This window comes from Nomascus leucogenys, chromosome 6 (genome assembly GCF_006542625.1).
Source record: "Nomascus leucogenys isolate Asia chromosome 6, Asia_NLE_v1, whole genome shotgun sequence".
Lineage (NCBI taxonomy): Eukaryota > Metazoa > Chordata > Mammalia > Primates > Hylobatidae > Nomascus > Nomascus leucogenys.
In genome coordinates this window covers 95,558,215-95,581,315 of record NC_044386.1, presented here as the reverse complement: position 1 = coordinate 95,581,315, position 23,101 = coordinate 95,558,215, and the positions used below count along the sequence as shown (strand labels likewise).

The following is a 23,101-nucleotide window of genomic DNA, read 5'->3' as shown; positions in this document are numbered from 1 at the left end:
GGAGCCTACAGCATTATACATGAACTCTGATGATCCAATGCGTTCCTAGTTCTAGACCACTCAAAAGGCAAAATAAATAAGGGGAGGAAAAAGGCAGGAAAGAAATGGGCTCACTGTGTATGATGTACCTAAAGAGACACATAATCTCAACCTGTGAGAACCATCAACCCCAATGCCTATATGGACGCCCTTTTACAAAACATCTGAAATTGTTAGTGGGGCTTCTTTCTCACCCAGGGAGAACCAGAACCACAGGAAAAACACTGTTATGCTTCCCCTTTGTTCCCTGTACCCAATTCCAGGGCGCAAGCCACAGCAGCACACAGACTCCAAGATGCAGGCTCATAAACAGACACCACAAAACCAGAACTCTCAGGGTGGAGGTGAGAGGTGACTCTCCCAGCACTCTGGGATAACTAAATAAATTGAAGTTTCCATACCGGCAGCTTCAGTTCCTCAATCAGAGCTAAAGATTAGCCCTGCTGCCTTGTGGGGAGAGAGGGAGGAGGGTTGTGTGCAGCTGGGGTCGCCAAAGTCTGACATTTGCTTGTCCCAGAATCTCAGATTTCTTGCATCCTCAGAAATGTCAACGCTGGGAAACAGTAGGGTGTGGTGGCAAGAGCTCAGGGTGGGGGGTGAGGGGGTGGGGGAAACTGCCATACACTTGGCAACCCCCACCCAGGGCACAGTGGCCAACACACACCATGGATTGTCTGTCCCTTCTTGGGGGGACCAAGGACACTGACCATACATCTCAGAAGCGCTGCCACGTAGGTGGGCTGTGCTCAGGAGCCACTTGTCAAGTCCTTGGCAAGGGGTTCAAGGTTGACTTAGGGGTGGGAATGAGGTGCTGTTGGATGAAGTGCCTATAAGGTCCCCGCCACCCTGAAGTCCTCAATTCTGGAAACTGGCCCCAAGTCTGAGAATCTCCTTGTGCTCTGCTTGGAGGACAGGGCTGGCCTGGAGGCGGTCAGCTTCCTACCGGGTGAGAACGAGGGAACAAATGGGCACCCCACCCACCAGCTCTCTCCAGGTTTGCTGTGGTTTGGCAAATCCTGGGTCAGCCATGATCTCCCTCCTTCTATTTGGCCAAAGTCAATATTCAGGTGCTTCTGCAGATGACTGGGGACTCCCATTCCATCCCAGCACCATAAATTCACCTAACTTTCCTTGCCGGACGTGGCCACGCATTTAAATTTTCCTCCCCTCTCTCCAGGAAACGTCCCAGACCCACCCCCGACCCAGGTGGTCAGAGGTGCTCCGCCGCCATCTAGCGGTCACCCGCCGCTGTACACCCTGTGCCTTGAGAGCAGGTGGGGACGGACGGATATTTTGCTGAGAAATAATACATCTGTGAATGTATTGCCTTTTTTCCTTTTTTTTTTTTTTATACAGGGTCTCACTCTGTTGCCCAGGCTGGAGTGCATTGGTGCGATCCTGAGTAGCTGGGACTACTGGAGCGCACCACCACGCCTGGCTAATTTTAAAATTTTTGTAGAGAGAGGTTCTCACACTCCAGGCTAGTCTCCAACTCCTGGCCTCAAGTGATCCGTAGGCCTCGGCCTCCCAGAGTGTTGGGATTACAGGCGTGAGCCACGGAAACCGGACTTAATTGATTTCTTAAGGAAGCTTCTCTGGGGTTCCTGGACTACAGGAAAGGCAGCTAACCAGTGCTCATCAGGAAAAATGTTTTCGTCTAAATTAAACTTTTATTCCGTTGTTGGGGCATCGAGAATTCTCCTGGAAACCGGAGCCTACTAAAAACATCACATCAAGGGAGTGAGGGGTCACAGTGTCAGTCTGGGGTCCAGGGACAGCTGACTTGCTAGAGAAAGGGGTGGTGTTTCATTGTAGACAAATCTCACTGGCATCAAGAAAGTGGATTACTGAAGCTCCTTTCTTTTCCTCCCTGAGAAAAAAAGGATGCAAAGCCGTCCTAAATCATATGATGCCGAATTTCCAGACTCTGCAGTTGCATGGCCATAGCGGGGATCAATCTGCCTCATAACCCTGAACCCCAAAAGGCTTTTCCTTCCTCTACCAGGATGTTAAAACCTAAGTGAAGTTGGCATGTTCTGAGGCAAATCTGATTTCCTTCTTCTAGGGTGACTTTGTGGAGAAGGCATGGAATTAGCAGGGATGCTCAGAGGTGAGCCAGCCAACAACCACAGCAGTAACTTCTGAGGCATAAGAAGCCTGGGGCCTCCCTTGCAGCTCCTCCTCAACTCCACAGAGATCTAGGGACCAGCTCCCAACTCCCTCCAAACACTCCAAAACGAACTGGGCTTCCCCTTCTCTTCTAATCCTTATTTGCATGCAGCCCCACCCATTCACTCACTGATTCGTTCATTCAAGTCATTCCTTGATCAGTCAACACCCCTGTTCCAGGCTCAAGTGATCTGATCCCTGCCGTGAGGAAGCTCCTGGCCCAGTACAGGAGACAGACTTGTAAAGAGAGGAGCAGAGCTCATTGTCACTGGGTGTGGTGATGGAAGTAGGCAAGGTGCTATGCATACGCTGAGCTGAGGACCTAGCCTGGTGGGGTTGGAGGACAGAAGACTTTCTGGAGGCTGTGGCCCTCAAGCCAGACAGTACAGGAAGAGAGAAGGGTATTTTGGGCTATGGCTTAGTAGGTCCCTACCCCTCCCTTCTCTTTGTCCCCAGTCTTTGCTCACTGGCATATCTAAAATTATTTCAGTCCTTATTTAGAGATGTTTGCTATATTAGGTCTGTCTTATTTTTCTAACCTGACATCTCAAAAAATATCCCTGTGCCCCCATTATGTTTTTTTCCTCTGAGTGTAAAGTTCTGGCAGAAATGTGCTGTTGGCATCATCTCTAAGTAATAACATCCATTTATGTCTGCCCAAGACCCAAACTTCCTCCAAGCTTAGGAGTTCAGTCCCGACCTCTCAGGCTGGGCCTTTTAGAATCCTAAGATATAAATAACTGTCTTACTAAACACTGAATATCTTTCATTTCTTACTTTATTTTTATTTTTGACAAAGTCTATCCCACTTCCTCATCCATGACCATCTTTGCACCCTCTTTTCACTAAAAAGATGGGGAGCATCTTTATGTGAGCACAGAGTGTCATTTATAAAGTGGGGATGATGACCCCCGCCTTGCACCACCATCTCTCCTACAGGGCTGTGGGCCTCTCTAGGGTGGAGACTCTGGTCTCTCTGAATTTTCTCTTTTGTTGCCTGCGGTCTCACCCAGACCCTGAAAACTAACCAGACCTTCAATGTACTGTACTTGGTTAAGAGAAAACAGAACTTCCATTCTGCACCATGATTCTTGCAAACTCAATGTCACTCTTCCAAAGATAGATGATTGGCTCACTGACAGCCTCACTGAGAGCCTCACTTTTCTGTACTTCATTTTTCCACCGCTGAGTCGGATGACATCTGATAAGAACATCACAGAATGAGAACAAGGAATCAGGGGCTCCTGTTATGTGCAAACACAAAGCCCCAGCACTGTCCACCAGGACAATGGACACTGGTCCAACTGCACTGGAATGAAAGCATCAACTGACCAAGTCATTGAAGAAACAGCCTAAGAAGGCAGAGCTTTCCCAAACCAAACAATGTCTAGCGACGCTGGATGAAATTAAGAGCTAATTTGAGACTGAAGGCTATGAAAGGAGAACTGGCTTCCTTAAAAGCTGTGGATGATTCTCTCTCTAATGTTCACACTACCCCATCCCACTGGAGTAACAGTAATGTACTTTGAGAAATGATACAGTTCAAGGGGTAGGCCTGATTGGGGATTTTCCTCCGTGCCTTCCCATGCGACCCAATTCTAGCCAAACATACATGTAGGAGAGAGCTGCTGGAGGCTTCTGGGAAAATTCTTTGTTGTTCTTAGAAGAGAGTGATGGGCAGCCACTCTCACTTGCCAGACATGAACGAGGAAGGATGTGGCCTCATGACCACAGGCAGCACTCTCGGAAGGAACCAGTGGGAATCACCATTTCCAGTGGAAATCGCTGGTTCCTGTCACAGCAGGAAGGAGGCCTGGGGTGCCTGTAAATGAGCCGAAGCGCACATGTGGCTCATGTTGGTAGTAATGGGTTGGTGAGGTCCAGGTTCCACACGTTAGGGGTCACATGGCTCTCAGAAGCCATGGGATGAAATTTACAGCATCAGGATGAAGCCGACACTGCGGCCAGCAGAGTGCAGAGATGAAAGGAATCTGGTTCTTGTTGGCACTGGTGAGTCTCTGGACCAACCTCAAAGCCACCCTTGCCCTGGACCCCATGGTACCTGGATGAGTGAGTGTGAGATGGGTTTTCTGTTACATGCAGTCCAAAGCAACTGGCTGATGGAATTACCAATCCTTCATGAGAATGGTGTAGAGAAGAGATATTAAGGCAGTAGAAATTTACAAGACTTGGAGATAATGGAGTAAGAGGCATGAAGGAGAAGATATTGAGCTGGTCCCTGAGGTTATCCATGCAACAGGGCATTGTGGGCAGCTCAGCTGGGGTGCAGATACCTCCCCTGTTCCCCTTTTCCCCTTCTCCTGAGTGTCTATTCACCCCTGTGGACACACATGAAGGTTTTTGTGTGATCACTATTGAGGGAGGGAGGCACCTGGTTGGGGGTGGGGGTAGAGGCAGGGAAGGAGAGGCAGGGAAGGAGAGGCAGGGAAGGAGAGGCAGGGAGGGAGAGGCAGATGATGCAGCAGGCATGATGTGCCAGCCCAGCTTCTTGGGTTGAACTGGTGACCTGGGTGTAGGGTGGTGAAGGCTAGAAGCGCATAGGACTGGAGCTGGGGCCATAAGCCGTGCATTGACGGCATGGTACAGGCTTGGCATGGGGGTAGCTTTCCTTCCTCACTCTGCATGGAGCCCACACTGCATGGGCTTTGGGTTTCTGAAGCCCCTCAACTTCGTACTAGCACTCCCAGAAGGGACACCATTGGCAGCAGTAGCTTCATGGGCACTGGACATGGTCAGGAGGGAGCCAGAGCAAGGGAGGAGGAACACAGACTCCAGGGTGACTATGGCTGACTATAGGTGACTAGAGGTGACCACAGCAGGCTTCATGTAGCTTTGGGGCATCTTGGAACCCACTGGTACCTGCTGCAGCAGGAAAGAGACGTAGGTGCTTGTTAATGAGCCGAAATGCACATGGCTCATTTTGGTAGTAATGGGTTGGTGAGGTCTAGATTCTACTGGTTAGGGGTCATAGAAAATACATATTGAGAAAAGATAGTTCAATCTAGGGCTTGCTGGGTTTGAGATGGCCAGGACAGGCAGGCCATGGTTCCTCAGGCTGAATGCTGTCACTGCAAAGGCAGTTTTTAGCAACGACCCAGGTGAGACAAAAACATTTCTCCTCTCAAGTATGCAGCCAACTCAGAGGCAGAAGAATAGATCATTCCACAGACACTCATCAGGATTCTGAGATACGTTTGGGATCCCTGTGAATAAGTCCAGGAAAGTAGCTGGATGTAAGTCGGGAGTTTGAGAGACAGAGAGAGAGAGAGAGAGATTTAGGCTAGAGACACTACTTTGAATGTTACCAGTTGAAGGAGATTAATTAATAGGAATGGATGAAATTACCCAGTGTGTAAAATTAGTAGAGTGAAAACGGCCAAAGGCAGAAAACAAAGAACCCAACATTTAAAGAACAAGCAGAGGAACCTCAAACAATTTTTAAAAGGCCTGGAAGGAACAGCCAGAGGAGGAGGAGGAAAATCAGGACAAGGGCTGGGCACAGTGGCTCATGCCTGTAACCCCAGCACTCCAGGAGGCCGAGGCGGGAGAATCGCTTGAGCCCAAGAGTTCAAGACCAGCTTGGGCAACATGGCGAGACCCTGTCTCTATTTTAAAAATTCAATAAGAAAGAAAATCAGGAGGTCATGGTTATAACAGCAGACACAAGGAGGCTGGAGAGGGAGGGAGTAGCCGACAGTTTCAAATGTTGGACAGAGGACAATAAGGATCATAGCAACAAGGAAGTGGCCGATGCCCTTGAGAACAGTTTCCATGGTGTAGACGAGGCTGAAGCTGGACTGCAGCAGTTGAGACATGAATGGGAGGGCCAAAGGGGAGGCGGCAAGTGTCGCGAGGCTTTCAAGAAGTTTGACTTCAAAGATAAAGAGAGGTAATGGTAGCTAGCAGGGACGTGGAGTCAGGGGAGGACACGAGACTGGAGTGTGATGACATGGGGTGAGGAGGTAACTGATGGAGCAGGTGCCTGAGAAGGCAGGAGGGGAAGGCAATCAGAGCTCAAGGAATGGGGCAGGTCCTAAAAGGCAGGAAAGAAGAGAACGGGGTGCGGTGCAGCCCATCCACGACTGTGCCTACTTTCTGAGGGTACTGGGAGAGGAGGTCATCTGCTGAGGGCAAGAAACAGGGGACCTGATGCAGACACAAGCGATCAGAACTGGCCACCTTGGGACTAACCAGGACCGCAGAGGAGGACTGCCAGGCAAAACTGAGAATCAAGTTGAGGCTGGAGACCTTGAGTCTGGGGAGGCAGCCAGTCTGCACAGTCATATGATTTTCCTCCCTGAGCCATCAGCAGCCTGAGTGCAGAGGTGAAGACAGGAGCAGCAGACAGCTCTGCCGTTTGGGCTCTGCTAAGCAGCTATCTGGAGGACAAAGGGCTTCTAGGCAAGTCAAGGGGCTTGGCCAAGATGGGGCTCTGACTTCATATCAAGGCGACTGCTCCTTCTTCCTCACCCCATAGGACTTTCATGGACTTAAAGCATATCAAACCACCTCACACCCATTAGGAAGGCTGCTATCAACAAAATGGAAAATAGCCAGTGTTGGTGAAGACAAGGAGAAATCAGAGCCCTCATGCACTGTTAGGTGGAATGTAAAACAGTGCAGCAGCCACTGGAGAAAGCAGTATGGCAGTTCCTCAAAAAGTCAAAAATAGAATTACCCTGTGAGCCAGCAATTCCCGCTTTTGGATATATACCCAAAAGCATTGAAAGCAGGGCATTATTATTACTAATTATTATTATTATTTTGAGACAGAGTCTCGCTCTGTCACCCAGGCTGGAGTACGGTGGCAGCGTGATCTCAACTCACTGCAACCTCCGCCTCCCAGGTTCAAGTGATTCTCCTGCCTCAGCCTCCCAAGTGGCAGGGATTACAGGTGCACGCCACCACCCCCGGCTAATTTTTGTATTTTTAGTAGAGACGGGGTTTTGCCATGTTGGCCAGGCTGCTCTCGAACTGCTGACCTCAGGTGATCCGCCCACCTCGGCCTCCAAAGTGCTGGGATCACAGGCGTGAGCCACTGCACCCGGCCTGAAAGCAGGGTTTTGAAGAGATATTTGTACAGGCATGTTCATAGCAGTATTATTCACAGTAGCTAAAATATGGACGCATTTGAGAAAAAACAGTCCAGTGTGGGGTGTGTGCACTGACAGATGAATGGATAAGCAAAGTGTGGTATAGTCACACAGTGGACGATTATTCAGTTTTAAAAAGGAAAGAAATTCTGACACATGCTGCAACATGGATGAACCTTGTGGACATTATACTAAGCAAAATAAGCCAGTTATAAAAGGACAAATAGTGCATGATTTCACTTATAGGAGGCACTTAGAGTAGTCGAATTCAAAGGGACAGAAAATCAAATAATGGTTTCCAGTGGCTGGAGGAGTTGGGGAACAGGAAGCTACTGTTTACTGGGTATAGAGTTTCTAGTTTACAAGAAGAAGAGTTCTGGAGATGCATGCTGGTTATAGTTACCCAACAATGTGTATGTCCTTAATGCCACTGAAGCCTACGCTTAGGAATGATTAAGATGGTACATTTTGTTACATGTATTTTACCACATTAAAAAAAAAAAAAAAGTGAGCCCGAGGCTAGGCACTGTGGCTCACACCTGTAATCCCAGCTACTTGGGAGGCTGAAGTGGGAGGATTGCTTAAACCCGGGAGACGGAGGTTGCAGTGAGCCAAGATCGTGCCACTACACTCCAGCCTGGGCGACAAAGCAAGACTTTGTCTCAAAAAAAAAAAAAAAAAAAAAAAAAAAAAAAAAAAAAAAAAAAAAAAAGTATACTGAGAAGTTAAAGGCAGGATAGCTAGAAGTGGAATCACATTGGCAATGCATGTTACCCACAGTCACAGCCATGATATTGGAAAGGGACGGCTGAGAAGTGGAAGCCCAGTGCTGCTAGCCAGGATCAAGGGATCAGGATCACAGAGATGGGGCTCTATTCCCGTCTCTGTCATTTTTTGTTGTTGTTGAGACAGGGTCTCACTCTGTTGCCCAGGCTAGAGTGCAATGGAGCAATCATAGTTCACTAAAGCCTCGACCTCCCGGGCTCAAGTGATCCTCCCACTTCAGCCTCTGAAGCAGCAAGGATGACGGGTGCATGCCACCATGCCCGGCTAATTTTTTTTTTGTAGTGATGGGATTTTGCCATGTTGCACAGGCTGGTCTTGAACTCCTGGGCTCAAGTGATCCTCTCACATCAGCCTCCCAAAAGTGCTGGGATTACAGGCATAAACTAGCACGCCCCGCCCCCGTCTCTGTCATTGTGTGACCTTCGGCAAGTTCCTTGTACTCCCTGGGCCCTGCTGTCTTTGAGAATGTCTAGAATGGATGCGTTTAGGCCTCTTCCAGCTCTAACGGTCTCAGGTTCAGGGAAATTGAAAAGCCCTGAAATATAACGGAGCTCAAGAGCACTGAGAGGCGGGCAGCGGGGCCACGGAGCACTTTCTTGCCAGGCTCCCTGAGGTCTCTTCATTCTCTACAGAGAAGTTCATTCCTATACATAACACTGGCCTTTGTAGGAAGAGGCATCTTGGACAAGACTGAAGCCAAGCTCAGAGCTGTAAATGAGGACTCTTCCTTTTGTTTTCCATTGCCCCAGAAAGGGCCGGGTTGGACATTTTGGGAAAACCCCAGGAAATGCAGCAAGAGCCAAGAAGCCTCGTGGAGAGAGGCCGTTCCTCCCTCGCAGTGTGTTTTTGCTTCGCTTCAGTTTCCCCTGGCTTCGGTCCTGTGCCTGCGCTTCCTTCCTCCAGGAAGCCCTCTGGCTGCCAATCGGGGCCCCCAGCTGAGAGCTCCAGCAGCGAGGCAGATCCCTTCCCCGGGATGCTTCCTATTTACCCAACGGGAACAGCTTTCCTGGGCACACCTGGAGATTCAAATCAAATCAAAGGCCTCTCTGCCTTGCAGGCGCTTCATTTGGATTCGTTTGTTTGGGAAGAAACCTTGCAAAGGCCCAATTTAGAGGCAAATTGAACGATAAGGCAAAGCCTCTGCCAGCCTTGGGGTTCAAGCTAGGGAGTGATACACAGGGGATACCTGGAAAGGGGTACACCACAGCACAGGACCCCTGAAAGGGGTACATCACAGGGTGGTACACCTGGTGGGGGAACACCCATAGCAAGGTCCACCCGCGGTGCCGTAACACGCACAGGGGGCACATGTGGACACTGCTTTGCTCCGAAGCAGAATCCCTGAAGGTTTCCCCACTTTTCTCCATACCATCCTACTCTCCACGTGAAAAGGGCCTAACACAGGCTCAGGCCGGGGGCAGAAAATGAATTCTCCGAAATAGCTACGGCATGTTAGAAGGCTGCACTACTGCTTTTGACCACCAGAGAGCAGTGACGCAGTGACTTGCTGGGTGCTCAGAGAAGGACCCACGAGCTACATCATTTGCAGAGCCCAGTGAAAATGTGGGGCTCCTTAAGAATTTCAAGACGGCAGCGGCAGAACATTTAGCCAAGTGTTGGGGCCCTTCTAAGCACGGGGCTCTGCGCTACTGCACAGGTCACATGTGCATGAAGCTGGCCCTGGCCCAGGGGCCTCAGGTTTTAGCCCGGCCTTCAAGATGGTAAGGACCTGACAGAGCTCAGGACAGCGCTGCCACTGCAGGTGTCCCTTAGCTGCCTCCGACCTGCTTGCCTATCCTTTTTTGTCCAGTGTCCTGATGACAATATGCATAATACTTGGAAAAATTATATTTTCAGAGAAAGCCACTGGGTGTAGTTTCTGCAAAAAAAAGGTGTGTGGTTTCACCATTGTTAGGCGGTTTATCTCAGGAAGTGGGGAAGCTCCTTCCAGAAACAAGCCCAGGGAATCCAAGCTCTGCCAATTTATCTTTAGCCAAGGCTTCTCATTTGCTTCTAAAATACCTGACAACCCTTCATTTTTATATTCAAAGCAGCCAGCATGTTCCGAAGTGTTTACCGGCACCCAGGAAAGAAAAGTCCAGAACTGGCTCCTAAGGTCCTGCCAGTATTTACAATTCTGTGTCTAAGAGCCACAGGGTGAGGCTAGGGAAAGCCCTTGTTGGAGTCGGAAGTCTGATCTGCTGTGTGACCCTAGGACCTGTTCCTACCCCTCTTTGGCCTTTAGCTATACCACCAAGCCCCATGAAAACAAGGACATCGAACTGGTGTGTCTCCCCTGCCCCATCCAGCTCTTGCCGTCTACCACTCACCTTCAGGAAGTATGTCTGTAAGACAGACCACGCTAATGAGAAGTGAATTGGGAAACGAAGGCATCCAAGCTGATTGACAAGCTAAGTAGGAGGAGGTAAGGACCACCTTTTTGAATTGCGGACCCACATATTCCGCATGCCTTCCCTGGAAAGGGAGTGCCCTAATGTCTGCAGAGCTCCTAGCTGAATTCTCTAGATTCCTTTACATCCTAAGCATGTTCCTGCATGTAGGGTACATTCTTCCTGGTCGCTTCCTAGTGAGAGTCTGCTTCATAAAGGGAAAGTGCAGCTCAAGTCCATCCCTTATGGGCTCTGGGACCTTGGGCAAGTCCCTAATCACTGTGGGTCTGCTTCTTTGCTAGTGTACATAGAGGGGATTGGATGGGTCACTAAGGAGTGACTCGGTCCTAAAATAAATTTTATGATTCTCCTAAGAGGTCACCTAAGAGGTTGTCTGGCAGGTATTTTCTACGTCCAGTGCCTTTTTCTGAGCAAGTAATGTGTGAATAGGAAAAGGGCCTGAGTGGTCTGCTGTGAACCTCTGCTGTCTCACTAGTTAGCATCTCTCATCTTGGCTGCTGCTTCTTGGAAGATATCCATAGAAACCCAGGGACTTTTTTTTTTTTTTTTTTGAGACAGAGTTTTACTCTTGTCGCCCAGGCTGGAGTGCAATGGTGTAATCTCAGCTCACTGCAACCTCCGCCTCTCGGGTTCAAGCAATTCTCCTGCCTCAGCCTCCTGAGTAGCTGAGATTACAGGGCTGCGCCACCACGCTCGGCTAATTTTTGTATTTTTAGTAGAGACGGGGTTTTACCATGTTGGCCAGGCTGATCTCGAACTCCCAACTTCAGGTGATCTGCCCACCTCTGCCTCCCAAAGTGCTGGGATTACAGGCGTGAGCCACCACGCCTAGCCTAACCCAGGGACTTCTTAGCTAGCTCAATGGTCCCAGGACCTACCCTTCTCTTTGGTAATCTTCGTCCAGATTTGACAGGAGCTGCGAGCCCGCCGTGGAGAGATCAACAGCAGCCAGGGGCAAGTCCCGATAGGCAAAGTTCACCAGCTGCACAGGAGCAATGCTCTTGGTTTCTTCGTCTACTTGTTGGGAGATGATCTCAACTTCGGAAATTCCTCCTTCTATGGCAGGCCTGGGTTGGAGAGGAGGAACAATGGGAAAGAGTTATCTTCAAGGGCCAAAAAATTCTTCCATTCCTCAAGGAAAGGAGGGAGAAGGCTGCTATGCCAGTGGAGGGCTGAGGAAGTTTAAGGTTGCCCCTCTTCCCTGCTGGGCACCCAAGGACTGGACTGAGGCCCTAACAGTCCCATCTCTTTCAGTGGTTGGGGAAAAGTGGGAGAATGGGAAGAGGAAGTGCTCAGACCTGGAAATATGAGCTTCAGTGGGGCAGAGTCCTTCATGCAGGGGAGGTAAAGACCCAGATGGATAACTGCCAGCCCGCAAAACTATGGCTTATACTTTCAGGACTCTGGATCACTGGACTCTATATGGGAGTAAGATATTCTTTTGTCTCCTGAGTTTCTTTGTAAAGTTTCTTTGTAAAGAAAACAGGTTTCTGTTCACAACTGGATGTACTGTGGTGATAGAGGAGCCTACATGGAGACTTGTAGAGACCTAGTGGGCCTTGGGGTGGTGAGGACAGGAGGCTCCAGCTGTCCCTGGTAGCCACTCCCTTCCTCTTTGAACTGGTCCTACCATATGTCTCTTCTTAAGGTTGGGAATAGGGGATGGGAGTCACTTGATCCAATGTCTTGAGGGGTTGTGGGTCTCTTCCTGTCTTACTGTCAGGCTCACCTTGGGCACTGCCAATAACTCACCACTCCAGTGGCATTCCCAGGCATCTCAGCCAGGGCAGTACCACCTCCCAATCTACCAGGGGATATCTGGCAATTTGTGGAGGCATTTTTGGTTGCCACCATGACCACGGGTGGTTGCTATTGACATTTAAGTAGGGCTGGGGACGCTACACATCCTGCAATGTGCCAACAACGACTAAAAACTGTCCTGCCCACACACCCACAGCAACCCTGTCCAGAGATGCTGGACTAGGAAACTTTCCCTTAGCTTCCTGGGGCACCATCTTTGGTCCGTCCATATGTCCTTGACCCTATCTCGTCCTGTAGAATCTGAGGGGCTCAGTCTTGTGCCTCTGTCCAAACAATGACAGTTAGAAAGGAACAATAGTAAAATGGCAAGGAGTAAAATTTAAATATTGGAGGGAACATTGAGGGTCAGTGCCCAGGGTAATGAGGGCCCAGTTTTAATACTGAGATGGCAGTCCTGTCTGCTGTAAACTGCTCTTGGGCTCTGGTGCTGGCTTGAATGCCAACTTCTGCAGGGCTCCTCCTGAACCTCAGTTTCTCCAATCAGAACATGAGGAGGTAAAACAGAATACTCCTAAGGGCTGTTCCTTCTCACTCTATGATCTGACATAGATAACAGACATACGGAGAAGATTGGAGGAGCTCTAGAGTGACAAGTCCCTGTACTTGTGTGGGAGCTCTAAATTCTAAACTTTTCCAACAACCTTGAAATCTAACCAATAATACACAGCTGCAGGCCGGCCGCGGTGGCTCACACCAGTAATCCCAAGACTTTGGGAGGCCAAGGCAGGTGGACCGCCTGAGGTTAGGAGTTCAAGACCAGCCTGACCAGCACGGTGAAACCGTCTCTACTAAAAATACACAAAATTAGCCGGATGTGGTGGCGCATGCCTGTAATCCCAGCTACTTGGGAGGCTGAGGCAGGAGAATCGCTTGAACCTGGGAGGTGGAGGTTGCAGTGAGCTGAGATCAGGCCATTGCACTCCAGCCTGGGCAACAAGAGTGAAACTCTGTCTCAAAAGAAAAAAAAAAAAAAAAAAAACCCACAGCAGCAGTTATCCTGGAAGTTCAGAGATTAATCTACCTATTTCTCTTTTGCTTGGATTATCCGCTAACTAAGGAGAAAGTGGGATTTTTATTTGAATGCCACAGACTGGCTGCCTAGACCACCTGAATTCACCAAGTAATTTCTAATGTCCAATTCTCATTTGTAGGCCTTATTTAAACCTTTGCTTTTTGCTACCTGTCAAGCACAGATAATAGTACTCATCATTGCTTGACATTTACAAAATGACTCAAGATCTTTAAACGAAACAGAATATGAGGTTTCAATGTTTCTCAACAATTGATATAAAAGTGTGGGTGTTTATGGGGGGAATCCCAGCTCCCCCAGATGTTTCCCAAAAAGCAGATGCTCAGTTGAATGTATTCTCTTTTCTTCTGGACTACTCAAGGAAACTATGGATCACTGAACTAAACAAAGAGAACTTTCTGATCAATAAGGTGTTCATGGAGGGAAATTAACAGGATATGGCTCTGAGAAGTGCGAACAAACTATTTCTGGCTTTCCAACGTTTCTGCCTCACGTTCCCCTTCCGTCAGTAGTCACAGTGGCCCGGCACCATCTCTGGCCATGTGGTGGTCATCTCAGCAGAGAGACAAGGCCTCCTCTGGTGAAGTGAAGGTCCCACAGTGTATAGGCTATATTTAGCCTACACCCTTTCCTTAGATACAAAGAATGGTATGGTGGACAAAAATGTATTAATGGTTCTATTATTTACCTCTCCTTGAGCCCGTGCCCATTGGCATATAACTTCACAGCTCCTTCCATCAAAAGGAAGAGTGTATTTTCCTAACCCTTGATTCAGCATTCAGCCACGTGACTCGTTTTTGCCAACAAGATGTTAGATGGTAGAAGAGCCAGGTTAGACACCAGCAAAGGCATGAAAAGGCTCTGTGAATTTCTGCCTGTGCTCTTGTACCTCCAACATCACCCATGAGAGGGTGAGCAGCCTAGCCTACTGGAGGATAAGAGACGTGGAGCAGAGTCCAGCCTCCTCTAGATCAGCTGACAGCCAGCTATGACCCACATTTAAAAGTCATCCCAGCCAAGATCAGAGGAGCTGTCTAGCTGAGTAGCCCAGACATGTGAGCAATAAACATTTTTTGTTGTATTCTACTAAGCTTCTATGGTTGGTTGTTACACAGCATTACTGTGTCAACAGATAACAGATTCATACTCCAGATGACAGAGCAGTCAGGCCCATATCTAGATAGGCCAGGACAGTGTGGTGTAATAGAATGAGTGCTGTTTTCATCTTAGTATTCATACCAACCAGTTGCAAAACACAAAATAAGTGACCACCTTGCAGGTGCTTGGTAAGATTAAGTGATTGGTTCATATGGCATCTCAGGTTTTGGGAACTGAAAGCAATTCTCCCTTAAGAATTCTGCCCCAGGTTTCATAAAGCCTGGTTTTAGAAACCCTCTCAGATTTCTAAATTTCCTTGCAATTCCCATTTTGTTAATTCACCTTCAGCGCTTCCTAATCTTGTCTTGAGTCTTGCTTTCGAAAGGTTTCTCCATTTTCTGTGGCCTCCTGCTAAAGGAAATGTACATAGTGGTTGCCTAAATTAGAAGATCTTCATCTTCTGGGAGATTTATAGCCACAGTTCTGGATCCAGAGAGCAGATCCCAGCATTACTTACTGTGGATTGGTCATGTTGAAAGATGCAGCCAGAGCCATGGGTTTTCTTGGTGTTTAGTGGGGCTCAGCTGTCCTGAAGCCTGCTGTCAGCATTTCCAAGCGTGGGTTCTACAAGACACATACAAATATAGTGCCCTGAAAACAAAAATAGGAACTTATTACCTTCAGATGCCAAACCAAAGTCCTCCTAAGCTCATCTAAAAATGGGAGTCCTTAGAACTTTCTTCCATCTAGCACTTTTCTTCAAAGTAATGTTGAATAGATTCTTACAATTACCCTATGGAAGGGTAATAATAGCATAATTTCTCTTTTCTAGATGAGGAAACAGGGCCAGAGTGACAAAATGACTTTTTTGTGTCACAGAGATGGTAGAGGAGCCAGGTTAGTGCCCAGGTTCTCTGACTTCTCATCCACAGTTCTTCCCACTAAACTGCTGTGCCCCCCAAAACAGCATCCCTTTATACTGCAGCTTTGAGAGGCTTCAAAATAAGGTTTGTCTAAAAAATCTCAAATGTTTTCCAAGTATTTTTTCTCCCACTTCCCTTTCCCTTCCGGTAGTTCCGTCTTTTCGTGCGGGCTTTTCTCTTCTTCTCCTCTCAGCTCATTCCAAGAGCAGAGAGAAAGAATAGACCCTGGAGCTGGGCTGCCACAGTCAGAGCCTCACTCCCACTTACTAGCTCTGTGACCTGGTGTGAGCTACTTACACGCCCATCCTCAGTTTCCCCACTTGAAAAATGGGGATAATAACAGAACCAACTACATGAGGTCATGCCTGTAAGACACTAGCATAGTGCCTGACACTTTAGTAAGTACTATGTAAGTGTTGGAGTTCATTATTATTATTTATTTTATTTATTTATTTTTTTAGATGGAGTTTCACTCTTGTTACCCAGGCTGCAGTGCAATGGCATGATATCAGCTCACTGCAACCTCGCCTCCTGGGTTAAAGTGATTCTCCTGCCTCAGCCTCCCGAGGTAGCTGGGGTTACAGGGATGCACCACCACGTCCAGCTAATGTTTTTGTATTTTTAGTAGAGACGGAGTTTCTCCATGTTGGTCAGGCTGGTCTCAAATTACTGACCTCAGGTGATCCGCCCACCTCAGCCTCCCAAAGTGCTGGGATTACAGGCATGAGCCACCACGCCTGGCCTGATTTATTTATTTATTTATGTTTAGACAAGGTCTCACTCCGTCACCCAGGCTGGAGCACAGTGGTGCGATCTTGGCTCACTGCAGCCCTGACCTCCTGGGCTCAAGTGACCCTCCACCTCAGCCTCAGCTGGGACTACAGGCACGTATTACCACACTCAGCTAATTTTCTGGACTTTTGGTAAAGTTGGGGTTTTGCTATGTTGCCCAGGCTGGTCTCAAACTTCTGAGCTCAAGGGATCAACCTACCTCAGCCTCCCAAAGTGCTGGCATTACAGGTGTGAGCCACTGTGCCTGGCCAGTAATAATAATAATAATTATTATTATTATTATTATTATTATTATTTGAGAGACAGAGTCTCACTGTATCTCCCAGGCTTGAGTACAGTGGCGCAATTTTGGCTCACTGCAACCTCCACCTCCTGGGTAAAGTGATTCTCGTGCCTCAGCCTCCTGAGTAGCTGGGACTACAGGCATGCGTCACCACACCCAGCTATTTTTGTATTTTTAGTAGAGACAGGGTTTTCCCATGTTGGCCAGGCTGGTCTCAAACTCCTGACCTCAAGTGATCCGCCCGCCTTGGCCTCCCAAAGTGCTGGGATTACAGACATGAGCCACTGTGCCCCGCCCATAATAATTATTTTTTTATAAATTAAAAGGGCATAGTCTGTTGAACCTGAGTATATTCCAACACATTTAGATGGCTGAATATAGTATTTCCTCTTAAAAACTGGATTGGTAGGCCAGGCGCGGTGGCTCACGCCTGTAATCCCAGCACTTTGGGAGGCTGAGGTGGGCAGATCATGAGGTCAGGAGATCGAGACCATCCTGGCTAACACGGTGAAACCCTGTCTCTACTAAAAATACAAAAAAATTAGCCAAGCGTGGTGGCGGATGCCTGTAGTCCCAGCTACTCGGGAGGCTGAGGCAGGAGAATTGCTGGAACCTGGGAGGCAGAGCTTGCAGTGAGCCGAGATCACGCCACTGCACTCCAGCTTAGGTGACAGAGCAAGACTCCATCTCAAAAAAAAAAAAAAAAATGGATCGGTAAACAGCATATACTTTCCTATCAACCAGTGCTACAGTACCATCTAGAAGTCTTCTGGGAGACAGGGCAACCCAGTAGAAGATATGCAGACAAAATAACTCAGAACCCAGGTTCTTAAAGGAGCGAGGAAGTTCCTTTAAGCAATGTGTAATTAAGAAAAGAGAGTGCTCAAGTTAAAGAAACTTAAGGAAATCCTGGGAAAGTCTGAACTTAGAGCAACTGGAATTAACAGAGACAGAGAACTCTCTAAAAGCAGAAGGGCAGCCAAGGAGGAAGCCACCAATCATATCCACACCAGATGTTTGTGGGGCAATAGAAGCAAGGGACAAAGACTCAGAGCCAACACCAAGGAGAAATGGACAGATGTTTTGTAACCACATCTTACTAAGGGCTTCATCTTCCCTTAGTATTCCTTAGTAAGGAGGGTCTAAGCATGAAAAACAGAACTGTCCTCTATAGTATTTGGGATTTCATATCCATTTTATACTAAGTCTTATAAAATTCCATAACATAGATTTAATCAGTATCAATCTTTTTATGTTCTCTTTATAAAACCTCCAGTTAATAAAGTCTTCTGAGACTAAGACTGATGACATAGAGTGTCTAAACCCAACTGACAATGAAGTCAGGATTGAGATATCCATAAATGGGAAGCCAGGTGAGCAAGCCTTCTTTCCAGAATGGTGTTTTAACAACAAGTTGTATTCCCAAATGAGGTTGGTTGGTTTGTTTGTTTGTTTGAGACAGAGTTTCGCTCTTGTTGCCCCGGCTAGAGAGCAGTGAGCAGAGGCATGATCTCAGCTCACTGCAACCTCCGCCTCCTGGGTTCATGCAATTCTCCTGCCTCAGCCTCCCAAGTAGCTAGGATTACAGGTGCCTGCCACCACGCCCGGCTAATTTTTGTATTTTGAGGTTTCACTATGTTGGCCAGGTTGGCCTCAAACTCCTGACCTCAGGTAATCCACCCACCTCAGCCTCACAAAGTGCTGGGATTACAGGCGTGAGACACCATGCCTAGCCCCAAGTTGGTATTTTACATGCTACACAAGGTATTAGCGCTGTCGGGGACATAATGGGAAGGTCATTACTTTCATGGACCTTCCTGTCTCTCTGGGCAGGCAAATTTAAAAAATACAAAACTCCAAACTTTTTGCACATTTCTAGTAGTGAAGAACAAGTAAAAATTCACAAATCTATATTTATAAATAATAAACATTAATTACCACATTAATATAGCCAATATAAAACATATACAAAAAAGAAGTGAAGATTATGAAATTTTTTTTTAATTTAACTTTTTAGGAAGGAAAATTTCAAATATATACAATTGTAGAGAATTGTATCATAGACCTCTAATTCCCCACCACCCAACGTCAACGTTATCAGCTCATGGGCAATCTTTTCTCTGTATCCCTGCCTGTCTCCACCGCTCATGACTGTTTTGGAATAAATCCTAGATGCCATTTCATTCACCTGTATTTCAATATGTAGTTCTAAGGATAACGAGGAGAAGGATTCCTTTTAAAAGAAGTAATCACAAAACTATCATCGTCCCCAAGTCAACAATCTTTTCTTTGAGACACAGTTTCACTGTCACCCAGGCTGGAGTGTGCTGGCACGATCTCCGCTCCCTGCAACCCCTACATCCCGGTTCAAGCAATTCTTCTGCCTCAGCCTCCCAAGTAGCTGGGATTACAGGCGTGTGCCGCCAAGCCCAGCTAATTTTTTTTTATATTATTAGTAGAGACGGGGTTTCACCATGTTGGCCAGGCTGGTCTTAAACTCCCGACCTCAAGTGATCCAACCACCTCGGCCTCCCAAAGTGCTGGAATTACAGGCATGAGACACTGCACCTGGCCTTTTTTTTTTTTTTTTTTGACGGGGTCTCACTCTGTTGGCCAGACTGGAGTGCAGTGGTACAATGGAAACTCACTACAGCCTTGAACTCCTGGGCTAAAAGTGATCCCCCCACCATCAGCCCCCAGAGTAGCTGAAAAGCACAAGCCACCACACCTGGCTAATTTTTGTATTTTTTGTAGAGAGGAGGTCTACAGTATATTGCCCAGGCTGGTCTTGAACTCCTGGGCTCAAGCAATCTTCCTCCCTTGGCCTCCCAAAGTGCTAGGATTACCGGAGTGAGCCACCATGCCTGGCCAGGATTTTCTTAATATCATTAAATATCCAGGCATTGTTCACATTTCCCCCATTTGTCCTGTATTTTTTTTTAAAGGTTTGTTGAATCAGGAGCCAAAGAGGCCACACATTATGATTAATATGACTCTTAGGTCTCATTAAATCTACAGGTTTCCCCTTCCTCTACCTCATTTTTTCCCTTGCAGTTAATTGGAAAAACTGAGTCATTTGTCTGACAAAGTTTCCCACAGTCTGGATTATGGTGATTGTATTTCCTTAGCAGTTTTTGTTTTGTTTTTAGTTTGTTTGTTTTGAGATGGAGTTTCGCTCTTGTTGCCCAGGCTGGAGTGCAATGGTGTGATCTTGGCTCACTGCAACCTCTACCTCCCAGGTTCAAGTTATTCTCCTGCCTTGGCCTCCCGAGTAGCTGGGATTACAGGCATGCGCCACCACGCCCGGCTAATTTTGTATTTTTAGTAGAGACAGGGCTTCTCCATGTTGGCCAGGCTAGTCTCGAACCCCTACCTCAGGTGATCCGCCTGCCTCGGCTTCCCAAAGTGCTGGGATTACAGTTGTGAGCCACTGCGCCCAGCCTCCTTAGCAGTTTTTTGGTTTTTTTTTGAGATGGAGTATTGCTCTGTCACCCAGGCTGGAGTGCAGTGGCACGATCTCGGCTCACTGCAAGCTCCGCCTCCCGGGTTCACGCCATTCTCCTGCCTCAGCCTCCTGAGTAGCTGGGACTACAGGTGCCCGCTACCACGCCCGGCTAATTTTTTGTATTTTTAGTAGAGACGGGGTTTCACCGTGTTAGCCAGGATGGTCTCCATCTCCTGACCTCGTGATCCACCCGCCTCGGCCTCCCAAAGTGCTGGGATTACAGGCGTGAGCCACCGCGCCTGGCCTCCTTAGCAGTTTTCTAACATGTTTCTCTGTCCCCTATATTTCCTATAAATCTTAATTAGTTTATAGACTTTAATCAGATTCAGGTTCAATTTTTTTGCAAGATTTCATAGGTGGTGCCATAACTTCAATAGGAGATACATATTGTCTTCTTGTCCCTCTTTTTATGATACTAACAGCCATTGATAATTGCTTCCTAGATCAATTAATTCATTAAGGTTTGCAAAATGGTGATATTTTAATTTTATTGTCCCTTTTTCATTGGTCAGCTTCTATTCAGACAGACTTTCCCTCCTCAGTTATTTGATTAGCCTAAAGTATGGTTTATATAAGGAAAGAAGGAAAATGCTTAACTTTCTCCCCTTTATTTGTTTTCAAAATAATGAATTAGCATCTTGGTATCTTCCAAAATGATCAACGAGGTGCTTATGGTTGTTTAAGCAGCTCCAGGGATTCATTCATTCACTCAGCATGGGTTGAGTGGAGGAGCAGATTCCCTGAAAAAGTGGCAGCAGTTTCCTGGGAAGGAGCTATGGGAGAGGGGAAGAAACGACTGGCCTCTCTGGTACAAGGGCAAAGATGAGGGAGGAAAAGACGATAAAATCATATTTAGATGGACAATGAGCAGGTGGCTTCAGCTGGAGGTTTTAATCCTTAACAAGCAGCACATTTTAGAAGGCAAAATTCCCTATGACGATGGGAACGCTGAGCCTGTTTATTTAAAAATAATATTTCCCAAACAAAATAACCCTCAAAACACAAGCCTAGCACGAAGCAGGCGTAGTCTAGCACTCTAAAAATGAACATCCGAAGTGCCAACCTGCTGTTTCATAAACCTGGTAAAAGTGGAAGATAAAACCTGTTTTGGATTTACTGGGTGGGTGGGAAGGCCGCTTTTAAGACTTTAGTCAAATTCCAGTCTCTTCCACTTGTTGGTCATGAGTCTATATGGGTCATGAACCCATATATGTGTTTCAGCGAGATCTGCCAAGTTCAACCTTAGTAAGCTAATATCCTTGGAATTTTAGGGCTGAAAAAGGCTGCTAAGATCGAGTAGTCAGTCCCCTGAAAAAAGGCAGAACTCATCTCACCTGTCCCCAGAAGCCCCCAGGTCTGTTCATCACCTCTTACTTGAGTGACAACCCCATGGCACACATGACCTGCTTTCATACCCAATTCAGTGTTTCTCATGCCTGGTTTTACTCTGAATCACCTGGGGATCTTTGGGGAAATAGAAACTCATAGGTGCACTGCAGAAATGTTAAATCAGAACTCTGCAGGTGAAGTTTGAGAAGCTGTTTAAGTTCCCCAGGTGTTTCTGACATGTAACCATTCCACTTGAACCTCTGTATCAGTGGTTCTCAAACGTTCTCATGTACCAGAATAATCACCTGAAGGGCTTATTAAAACCCAGCTTGCTGGCTCCGCCCATGAAATTTCTAATTTAGTATGTCTGGAGTGTTCGAAAATGTACATTTCTGACAAATCCCCAGAGGATACTGATCTGCTCACCCACCGACCACACTCTGATCTACTGAATCAGAAAGTTTGCTCAAGGTAAAGTATTTATTTTTATCCCTATTTTGCAGATGAAGTTAACTGGTTGCAAAGCTATTGTGTTGGAATTAGCAGAAGCTATGCTGGCCAAGCTGAAGACCCAGAGATAGGGTATATCAGTTAGAAATACTTTTGTTTGCAAACAACAGAATACCTAGCAGTGACTTAGACCATGAAGACATCAGGCCAGGTGTGGTGGCTCATGCTTGTTATCCCAGCACTTTGGGAGGCCGAGATGGGTAGATCACTTGAGATCAGGAGTTAGAGGCCAACTTGGCCAACATGGCAAACCTCATCTCTACTAAAAATACAAAAACTAGCTGGGTGTGGTGGCTTGCACCTATAGTCTCAGGTGCTCTGGAGGTTCAAGTGGGAGAATTGCTTGAGACCGGGAGTATGAGGCTGCAGTGAGCTATGATTGAACCACTGCACTCCAGCCTGGGCAACAGACCAAGGCACTGTCTTAAATTTAAAAAAAAAAAAAAAAAAGACTAGAGGTAGATGATTCCAGAACTGGAGAAGTGGCACCCAAGCTCTTTTTTCCCCCCGCATAGCTGATGTATGACTGACAAATAAAATTGTATATATTTGAGACATAAACTGTAATGTTTTGATATATGTATACATTGTGAAATGATTACCACAATCAAGGTAATTAACATATCGATCACATCATATAATTACCTTTTTTGTTTGGTAGTAATGAGAATACTTGAGATTTCCTCTCTTAGCAAATTTAAGCATACAATATGTTGTTATTGACCATTATTAGTCACTATGGTGGTTATTATTAACCATTATTAGTCACAGACCTAATACATTAGGTCTCCAGCATGTATTCATTTTATAACTGAAGACTTATACCCTTTAACCAATATCTCGTCTTCTCCCTCACCACCCACCCCCGCAACCCCTGGTAACTATCATTCTACTCTCTTGTTACTATGAGTTCAAGTTTTTTTTAAAGAACAAGATTCTACATATAGGCTGGGTGCAGTGGCTCACGCCTGTAAACCCAGCACTTTGGGAGGCCGAGGCAGGTGGACTACCTGAGGTCAGGAGGTCGAGACCAGCCTGGCCAACATGGTGAAACCCCATCTCTACTAAAAATACAAAAATTAGCCGGGCATGGTGGGTGCCTGTAATCCCAGCTACTCGGGAGGCTGAGGCAGGAGAATTGCTTGAACTCAGGAAGTGGAGGTTGCAGTGAGCCAAGATCGTGCCACTGCACTCCAGCCTGGGCGACAGAGTGAGACTCTGTCTCAAAAAAAAGAAAAAAATAAAAAAATTCTACATATAAGTGAGATCGTGCAGTATTTGTCTTTCTGTG

At 47.0% G+C, this 23,101-nt stretch overlaps 1 protein-coding gene across 6 annotated transcripts in view; it reads right to left on the bottom strand.

Annotated features, from left to right (window-relative positions):
* The window catches only part of TMEM266 (transmembrane protein 266), a 144,892-nt gene that overhangs the window by 55,927 nt on the left and 65,864 nt on the right, over positions 1-23,101 (bottom strand). For 3 of the 6 annotated variants that reach the window (XM_030814829.1, XM_030814830.1, XM_030814831.1), the window contains 2 exons: positions 14,986-15,119; positions 11,398-11,586 (listed from right to left, as the gene is read on the bottom strand). In XM_030814829.1, coding sequence (XP_030670689.1) covers positions 11,398-11,586; positions 14,986-15,023 — 227 coding nt within the window. In that variant the 5' untranslated portion in view covers positions 15,024-15,119. Of the gene's footprint in view, positions 1-11,397; positions 11,587-14,985; positions 15,120-19,563; positions 19,567-22,926; positions 22,938-23,101 lie in introns of those variants that run through there. The other 3 variants (XM_030814832.1, XM_030814833.1, XM_030814834.1) reach the window with 3 other exon arrangements.